General features: G+C 45.0%; 1 protein-coding gene across 1 annotated transcript; it reads left to right on the plus strand.

Annotated features, from left to right (window-relative positions):
- The first annotated feature begins 2,000 nt into the window (after positions 1-2,000).
- Positions 2,001-9,223, plus strand: LOC140420631 (uncharacterized). The gene is made up of 2 exons (XM_072504632.1): positions 2,001-2,269; positions 5,183-9,223. Exon 2 carries the CDS (start codon positions 5,486-5,488, stop codon positions 6,410-6,412), a length of 927 nt encoding a protein of 308 aa, XP_072360733.1. The 5' UTR covers positions 2,001-2,269; positions 5,183-5,485; the 3' UTR covers positions 6,413-9,223.
- The last annotated feature ends 612 nt before the right edge of the window (positions 9,224-9,835 follow it).

The following is a 9,835-nucleotide window of genomic DNA, read 5'->3' on the forward strand; positions in this document are numbered from 1 at the left end:
TAGCCTGACATCAGTAGGAGGGAAAATGCCACAATCTATTATAAAGGATGTGATAACATACGAATTAGGAGCAGGAGTAGGCCACTCGGCCCCCCGAGCCTGCTCCACCAGTTAATAAGTTCCCGGTTGAACTGATTGAAACCTCAACTCCACAGAGGCCCATTAGAAAATAAATCTCGGGAGATTAATAGAATAATCTTTATTATTGTCACAAGTAGGCTTACATTAACACACACCGGCGCCTGTTCGGGTACACTGAGGGAGAATTCAGAATGTCCAATTCACCGAACAGCACATCTTTCAGGACTTGTGGGAGGAAACTGGAGCACCCAGAGGAAACCCATGCAGACACAGGGAGAATGTGCAGACTCCTCACAGACAGTGACCCAAGCCAGGAATCAAACCTCGGTCCCTGGCAATGTGAAGCAATCGTGCTAACCATTGTGCCACTGTGCCGCTTGTAGTTGCTACACACTGCTGCCACTGGGTATCAATGGTGGAGATGGTGAATGGGGTGCTGATCATGTGCCTACTTTGTCTTGAATAAAACAAACTCTCCGATTTGAATAAGACTGTCTGATAATCAAGCACTTTAAAGAATTGAGTAAAACCTAATACATTTAAATAATCCAGTCCATTTGAAAAAAAGATCTGCTCTTCAAAGATATATTGGTACAAATTACATGAGATCTTTGTAGTTGAATTGAATACCTTGACTCCTCACACGGACACCTGGCTGACAAGAGGTACTGATCGGACAATAGCTGGAAACAATGAGCTGAAATGTTTTTCCGGGAGTGAAACTCTTTCACTTTAACCTGGAATCGACTATGTGAGAGTTAAAGGCAATACCAGGCTAAATTACATTAAATATACAGCACAGAAACAGCCCAACCAATCCATGCCAGTGTTTATACTTCACTTGAGGCTCCTCTCATGCTTTCCCATCTGACTCGATCATTTCTCCCTCATGTGTTCATCCAGCTTCCCCATAAATATATCGATGTTATTCATCTCCACCAATCCCTGTGGTAGCGAGTTCCACAATCCCACCACTCTCTGGGGAAGAAGTTTCTCCTGAATTCCTGATTAGATTATCTCACATTCATAGCTTCTAGTTTTTCTCTTACCCTTACAGGTGAAAACATTCTCCATGTGTATCAAAATCTTTCATAAGTTACAGCCCTCCATTAGCCCCTAAGCCTTGTGTTTTGATGAGAACAGTGACTGGCCTATTCATTGTCTCCTGATAGATTTAACCTCTCGCACTAAAAATCTGAAGACATAAATGCTTTGTTCCCACTTGAGCTCAGCGCAGTGAGAGCAGGGATGGAGTTACAAGGGAGCCTGAGAAAAGCAGATTCACTGAGAATGGGTGGGCTGGTCTGAACTGTGTGAATAAGCTGGTTAATCAGACTGTTCATGATCGGGGACTTGGTGTTCAGAGTATTAGAGGAGCTCAAGTGACAGCCTTCAATAACAGATTAATCTGCATTTATGCAGCACATTTAATGTAATTCAGTATCCCAAGATGTTTTCACGGACATTGTAAATCCAGGTTTCACAAATGATTTGATAAAATTGTCCATGCTCATGATCATGTGACAGAAATACTACTTCTCTCTGACTCTGCCTCCACACACTCCCTCCCTATTGACTGTAACACTAATTCATCCCACTATCCTCCTCCTGCTTTCCCTCAATTCTCCTCCCCTGAAGGTGCTGACTCTCGGGTTCAGTTTCACTCTCACCTATTGCCCTCCCCAATATGTCACCCAGGTGTCTAAAGTTAACAAACTGTTTTCTCAGTGGGACGTCACAATCAAACCCAGTGACTACCCACATGTGCTTTGTGTCAGGGTGGGGTCCCTGCGCCCTCTTTCTCTCCTCCCCCCCCCCCCCTCCCCCCCCCCCTCCCCCTTTTATCCCAGCCCCAGGGGTTTGGTGACTGGGCTACGGATGGGTACTGGCGGCTGAATTTCCCATAGTACCCCGCGCCGGGAAACCGCTCTATCCACAGCGCCGGGGGACGGACGGACAAGGACTGCGCATGTCCAAAGGAGAGGAAAAGATGTGCATTGCCATTTAGGTCAAAAGGGCATCCACGACCACGTGACATCCGTTGCTTTTTTTCCAGTCGGCCAGCAACCAATGGGAAGAGTTGGAGGACCGGAGTGACTCTAGTCCTCCAGCCAATCAGTGCGCGGGCGTTGTGTTAATAACGTTCCAGCTTCATGCAGACTGAAACGTCCTGCTGTGCCCAACATCTGTGAGTAAAACACTTTCTTTTCTCCTCCTTTCCATTTCGTTTCTCATTCTGACCTTCAATTGTTCACTTGCAGCAACTGAAGGGAAAGGAAGTGAATCCAGGGAGGGTGCAGACTCTGCAAAGCTTGGCCCAGGTCTCTCTCTCTCTCTCTTAAAGACATTGACATCATTTGCTCCCTCAGCTTGACACATTTATCTGTCTGGCTAAAAGGATTCATAGAATATTCAGTGCAGAAGGAGGCCAATTGTCCCATTGAGCCTGCACCGGCCCTTGAAAAGACCACCCCACTTAAGCCCACCCCGTAACCCAGTAACCTTTTGCACACGAAGGGCAATTTATCATGGCCAATCCATCTAACTTGCACATCTTTGCACTGTAAGAGGAAACCGGAGCACCCGGAGGAAACCTACGCAGACAAGGGGAGAACGTGCTGACACCGCACAGACAGTGAACCAAGCCGGGAATCAAACCTGGGACCCTGGAGCTGTGAAGCAACTCGCCTAACCACTGTGCTACCTTGCTGCCCCTGATGGTCTCTTTCCTAGTGTTCACAATTAACGGGCTATTTCCCCAGGAGATGGCTGACATTTAAGGGGATAGTAAATTAATTTTGGATTGAAATATGTGTAGTGTTGTTACATCATACAGATTAGATATATTATTGGTTCTGTAATAAAGCACATTTATTATTATTTCTAGTTGTGTAATATAGTACTGTAGAGCTACATTATATATTTCCAGAAGAGAAAATGCTGGAAAATCTCAGCCAGTCTGGCAGCATCTGTAAGGAGAGAAAAGAGCTAATGTTTTCGAGTCCAGATGACCCTTTGTCAAAGGGAAAAAAGATAGAAAGTGGGAGATATTTATACTGTCGGGCGAGGGAAAGAAAGATGAGTCAGAACCACAGAAACAAAGGAAAAAGAGTGCTAAAGGACAGCACAGTAGCACAGTGGTTAGCACTGTGGATTCAGAGCGCCAGGGTCCCAGGCTTAATTCCCGGCTTAGGTCACTGTGCGGAGTCTGCATGTTCTCCCAATGTCTGTGTGGGTTTTCTCCGGGTGCTCCGGTTCCTTCCCAAAAGTCCCAAAAGATGTGCCATTAGGTAATTTGGACATTCTGAATTCTCCCTCTGTGTACACGAACACGTGCCGGAATGTGGCGACTGGGGCTTTTCACAGTAACTTCATTGCAGTGTTAATGTAATTCTATTTGTGACAATAAAGATTATTAATAAAATAAAGATTATAATGACAGCCCCAGAGAGAATAAAAGTGTGAAAGACCAAACAGCAGAGAAACTAAAATCAGAGGGTAAGCTGTGACAGATGTAGATGTGGGGGGAGGGGGGACATGGTTGGGAGAGCGGTAAAATGAGAAAAAGGGGGGAAGCAAAGGAAACAAAAGGTAAAGAAAGGGAGGATAAGATAGGGGGAAAGAGTGAGGGGCAAATATATATATATATGAAGAAAGACAAGAAAGAAAGAAAAGGTAATAGACAGTTAAAATGAAATGGAAAGAAAACAAAGGGGTTGAGGTGGGGTAGAGCTCATCATCTGAAGTTGTTGAATTTGATGTTGAGACCGGAAGGCTGTAGCGTGCCTAACCGGAAGATGATATGCTGTTCCTCCAGTTTGTGTTGAGCGTCACTGGAACATTGCAACAAGCCAAGGGCAGGCATGGGAGCAGGGTCTTGTGTTAAAATGGCAAGCAGGGACAGCACGGTGGCACAGTGGTTAATCACTGCTGCCTCACGGCGCCGAGGTCCCAGGTTCGATCCCGGCTCTGGATCACTGTCCATGTGGAGTATGCACATTTTCCTCGTGTCTGCTTGACGTTTGCCCCTACAATCCAAAGATGTGCAGTGTAGGAGGATTGGCACGGTAAGATTGTCCCTTAATTGGGTACTTCAAATTTATATAAATAAATAAATAAAATGGCAAGCAACGGGAAGGTCAGGGTCCTGAATGTGCACAGACCGAAGGTGCTCAGCAAAGCGATCACTACCATCTAGAAGGACAAGAGCAGCAGATACCTGGGAACCCCACCACCTGGAGGTTCCCTTCCAAGTCACTCACCAGACCGACTTGAAAATATATCGCCGTTCCTTCACTGTCGTTGGGGCAACATCCTGGAACTCCCTTCCTAACAGCACAGTGGGTGTGCAAGGAGGCCACTCACCTCCACTTTCTGAAGGGCAACTAAGGATGGGCAACAAATACTGGCCTAACCAGCGACGCCCCAATCCTGTAAATTAATTTATTTAAAAAAATTTAGAGTACCCAATTCTTTTTTTCCCAATTAAGGGGCAATTCAGCATGGCCAATTCACTGGCCCTGCACATCGTTTTACATTGTGGGGGTGAGACCCATGCAGACACGGGGAGAATGTGCAGACTCCACATGGACAGTGACCCGGGGCCGGGATTGTCAATGAATTTAAAGACAATGTAGTGAAGCTTTGGAATTCTCTACCCCAGAGGACTGTGGAGCCTCAGTCATCAAGTATTTGCAAGTCAGAAATTGGCAGGTTTCTCAATATTGAACATACCACGGGATATGGGGGATAGTGTGGGAAAATGGTGCTGAGGTAGATCAGCCACTGATCCCATTGAATGGTTGAGCAGGCTCGATGGGCTGAATGACCGACTGCAGCACCTGTTTGTTATGATCTCTGTGTCCAGGACAGGAAGCAGTGAGCATGGATCTGTCAATCAGCCTGAATCAGCACCTTCAGGAGAATTGGGAGGGTGAATATTAAATACAGCAGAGTGAGAATGGGGGGAGAGTGTGTGGGATGGAGATTTGCAACTTTTGGGGATCAAGAGAGGAAAGAATGTTCCAGAGAAACTACAATTGTCAGTTCTGAATTTCTATCCTGCACTGACAGTGATGTCTTTTGTAAACTCCTTTTACAGAATGTTAAAAGATAGGATTTACAGACCGAAATCTCAAACATCCGTCTAGTTCTGACAGTCACTCGATTCATCGACCATTATCTAGAAGGAGTAATGTTTGCCCAACCTGTTTGCTTCAAAAGATTTCATTGTGATTGGAAATGCACCGAGACACACGTACTGACTGGAAAGAGCTTTAACTAGTTACACAGCCTGAAAAAAAATTGCACCTTTCAGAGCGAGGAGATACCATACACGTGTCCTGTGTGCGGTCAAAGCTTCAACTGATAGTCCAACCTGGAGAGACTCGAGGAGACCCAAAACATGGAGAAACGGTGGAAATGTGGGGACTGTGGGAAGGGATACAGAGTCCCATCAGAACTGGAGATTCATCGACACAGTCACACTGGGGAGAGACCATTCACCTGCTCTCAGTGTGAGAAGGGATTCACTCAGTTATCGAGCTTGAATTTACATCAGCGAATTCACACTGGGGAGAGGCCGTTCACCTGCTCTCAGTGTGGGAAGGGATTCATTCAGTTATCTCGCCTGAATTTACATCAGCGAATTCATACTGGGGAGAGGCCGTTCACCTGCTCTCAGTGTGGGAAGGGATTCACTCAGTTGACCAGCCTGAAGATACACCAGCGGGTTTACGCTAGGGAGAGGCCGTTCACCTGCTCCCAGTGTGGGAAGGGATTCTGTCAGTTAATCACCCTGCGGGCACACCAGCGAGTTCACACAGGGGAGAGGCCGTTCACCTGCTCTCAGTGTGAGAGGGGATTCAGTCAGTTAATCAACCTGCGGGCACACCAGCGAGTTCACACTGGAGAGAGGCCGTTCACCTGCTCTCAGTGTGAGAAGGGATTCACTCAGTTATCCAACCTGCGGAGTCACACATTTGTTCATGCTGGGGAGAAGCCATTCACCTGCTCTCAGTGTGAGAAGGGATTCACTCAATTATCCAGCCTGCAGACACACCAGCGAGTTCACACTCGGGAGAAGCCGTTCACCTGCTCTCAGTGTGGGAAGGGATTCACTCAATTATCCAGCCTGCAGACACACCAGCGAGTTCACACTCGGGAGAAGCCGTTCACCTGCTCTCAGTGTGCGAAGAGATTCACTAAATTATCCAGCCTGCAGACACACCAGCGAGTTCACACTGGGGAGAGGCCGTTCACCTGTTCTCAGTGTGGGAAGGGATTCTGTGTTTCCTCGTCCCTGCTGAGACACCAACAAGTTCACAATTGATTACAGTGATGGATTCTACTGTTATTGTTTCTGCTTCAATTACACCCAGGGCTGCATTTCGTTCTCTCTTCTCTTTCAGTGAATCTGAGACAGGAAAAGTGATGCAACTGTGGCGAACAAGAAATATTAAAAATTCATTAGATCAAAGGAAGAGGTTCTTAAAATGGCCAAAATAAGTGTAAGCTTAAGGATTGTGAACTTGTTTTAGAATTCAGCAAAGAAGGATCAATAAACTGATCAAGAGAAAATAGAATATGAGAGCAAACTGGCGAGAAACATAAAAACCGACTGGAAAAGCTCCTATGGGAATGTGAACAGGAAAAGATTAGCAAAGACCAATGTGGGTCCATTCCAGGCAGAGACAGGAGAGTTTATAATGGGCAATAAGAAAATGGCAGAGAAATTAAACAATGTGTGTCTGTTTCACAGAGGAAGATACAGAAATCGTCCCAAAAACACGAGAGAACCAAGGAACTCGTGAGCAGGAGGGACTGAAAGAGATTAGTATTAGTGAAAAAGTAGTACTGGAGAAATTAATGGGATTGAAAGTTAATAAATCCCCAAAAGCTGATGCTCCACATTCCAGAGTGTTAAAAGAGGTGGCTGTAGAGATAGTGGATACATTGGTGATCATCTTTCAAAATTCTATAGATTCTGGAATGGTTCCTGCAGATTGGAAGGTGGTAAATGTAACCCCACTGTGTAAGGAGGGAAAGAGAAAACAGAGAACCACAGACATTAGCCTGACATCAGTAGGAGGGCAAATGCTACAATCTATTATAAAGGTGTGATAACATACGAATTAGGAGCAGGGGTAGGCCACTCGGCCCCTCGAGCCTGCTCCACCATTCAATAAGTTCACGGCTGATCTGATTGTAACCTCAACTCCACATTCCCGGCGACCCCCGCGATAACCTTTCACCTTCTTATCAAGAATCTATCCAGCTCTGTCTTAAAAATATTCACAGACTCTGTTTCCACTGCCCTTTGAGGAAGAGTGTTCCAAAGACTCGCGACCCTCGGAGAGAAAAAGTTCTCCTCTGCCTTAAGTGGACAAGTTATTAGTTTTAAAGTGACTCCAATTTCTAGATTCTCCCACACGAAGAAACATCCTTTCCACATCAAGGCCCCTCAGCATCTTCTACGGTTCAATCAAGTCACCAAAACTCTTATCGGACACAAGCCCAGCCTGTCCAATCATTCCTCATAAGACCAGCCTCCAATTCCAGGTATGAGTCCAGTAAACCTTCTCTGAACTGCTTCCAACACATTTACATCATCCCTTAAATGAGAGCAATACTGTACACAGTGCTCCAGATGTGGTCCCACCACAATGTCCTGTATAACTGAAGCATCACCTCCCTACTTTTATATTCAATTCCCCTCACAATAAACAATAACATTCTATTAGCTTTCCTAATTACTTGCTGTACCTGTATACTTGTCTTTTGTGATTCATGCTCTCGGACATCCAGATCCCTCTGAGTCTCAGAGCTCTGCAATCTCTCACAATTTAGATAATAAGCTTTATTATTCTTTGTGCCAAAATGGACAATGTCACATTTTCTCACATAATACTCGATTTTACAGATCTTTTCCGCACTCACTTAACCTATCTATATCCCTTTGTAACCTCCTTATGTCCTCTTCACAATTTACTTTCCTACCTATCTTTGTATCATTGGAACATAGGAGCAGGAGTTGGCCATTCAGCCCGTCGAGCCTGCTCCACCATTCAATACGATCATGGCTGATCATCCACTTCAATGCTTTTCCCCACACTGTCCCCATATCCATTTGTGTTATTGGTATTTAGAAATCTGTCAGTCTCTGCTTTAAACACACTCAATGACTGAGTTCCCACAGCCCTCTGGGGTAAAGAATTCCAAAGATTCACAACTTGTAGATTTCTATTGATCAAATGATTGCCCTGTTCTATTCCCGTATCCCTGTCGGTTTATTTCCCTCAAAAGCCCATCCAATTTCCTTTTGGAAACATTCCATCATCTCCGCTTCTACCCCCCTCCTCGGAAGTGGGTTTCTGGTAATTCCCAAATACTGCCAAACTCTGGTTCAAGTCTAAGATTTTCTTCAAATGTAAACAGGAATCAAAGGGCAAAGAAGGAGGCCATTAAGCCCACCATTCCCATGCTCGCTCTTTGAATGAACAGTCTAATTGGTCCCATCGCCCTGCAAGTTTATTTTCCTGCAGAATCTGTCCAGTTCCCTTTTGAAAGTTACAGTAGAATTTACTTCCTGCACCATTGTCAGGCAGTGAATCCCAAATCACAACAAGTCATTCTGTTTTAAATCTAATACCTTCATGAGATACTGTGTTTGGATTTTCACAGGGTATTTGAAATGCAGTGAAAAGCATGGTTGTTACATAAAATCAAGTCTCAGTCTTGAAGTGATCTTCGTGAGTGGACCGAGTGTGATATATCCAAGTTTGACAAGTTGTAAAAATAAATTACATTTAATTGAGCGGCACAGTGGCACAGTAGTTAGCACTGTTGCCTCACCCCACCATGACCCACGTTCAATTCTGACCTTGGTCACTGTCTGTGTGGGGTTTGTACGTTCTCCCGTGTCTGTGGGTTTCCACGGAGTGCTCTGGCTTCCTCCCACAGTCCTAAGATGTATGGGTTAGGAGAATTGGCCCTGATAAATTGCCCCTCACTGTCCAGGGATGTGCACGTTAGGTTATGGGGTTACGGATGAGTGGATAAAAGCTAATTACTGCGGATACTGGGATCTGAAACAAATGAGAAAATGCTGGACAATCTCAGCAGGTCTGGCAGCATCTGTAGGGAGAGAAAAGAGCTAACGTTTTGAGTCCAATGACTCTGTCAAAGCTAACAGTCAGAGAATGTGGGGAGTATTACCCCGTTTCCCTGGGTTTCTGTGGCTATGACTCATCTTTCATTCTCCACAGTATAAATATTCCCCACATTCTCTGATTGTTAACTTTGACAAAGAGTCATTGGACTTGAAACGTTAGCTCTTTTCTCTCCCCACAGATGCTGCCAGACCTGCTGAGATTTTCCAGCATTTTCTCTTTTGTTACGGGTGCGTGGATATGGGTAGAGTGCTCTTTGGAAGAGTCGGTGCCGACTCGATGGGCTGAATGGCCTCCTTCTGCACTCAAGGGATTCTATATCTATTTCTACAACACCTTTCATGACCACACAATCTTCTAAAGCTTTTTACAGCCTTTGAAGTAGTTTTGAAGTTTAGTCACTATTGTAATGTCGGAAATTCTGGGTATGCCTCATTAATAATATTTTGTTTAAAAAATCAATCACTCGTCCAACTTCACTGTTATAAGTAACAAGGTTAAGGAAGCCATGTTAAATTCTGAAACTGGACCTTTATTTTAAAAATTCATTCTGTATAAACCAAACTGTTTCTAGAAACAGCTGA

This window comes from Scyliorhinus torazame, chromosome 5 (assembly GCF_047496885.1).
Source record: "Scyliorhinus torazame isolate Kashiwa2021f chromosome 5, sScyTor2.1, whole genome shotgun sequence".
Lineage (NCBI taxonomy): Eukaryota > Metazoa > Chordata > Chondrichthyes > Carcharhiniformes > Scyliorhinidae > Scyliorhinus > Scyliorhinus torazame.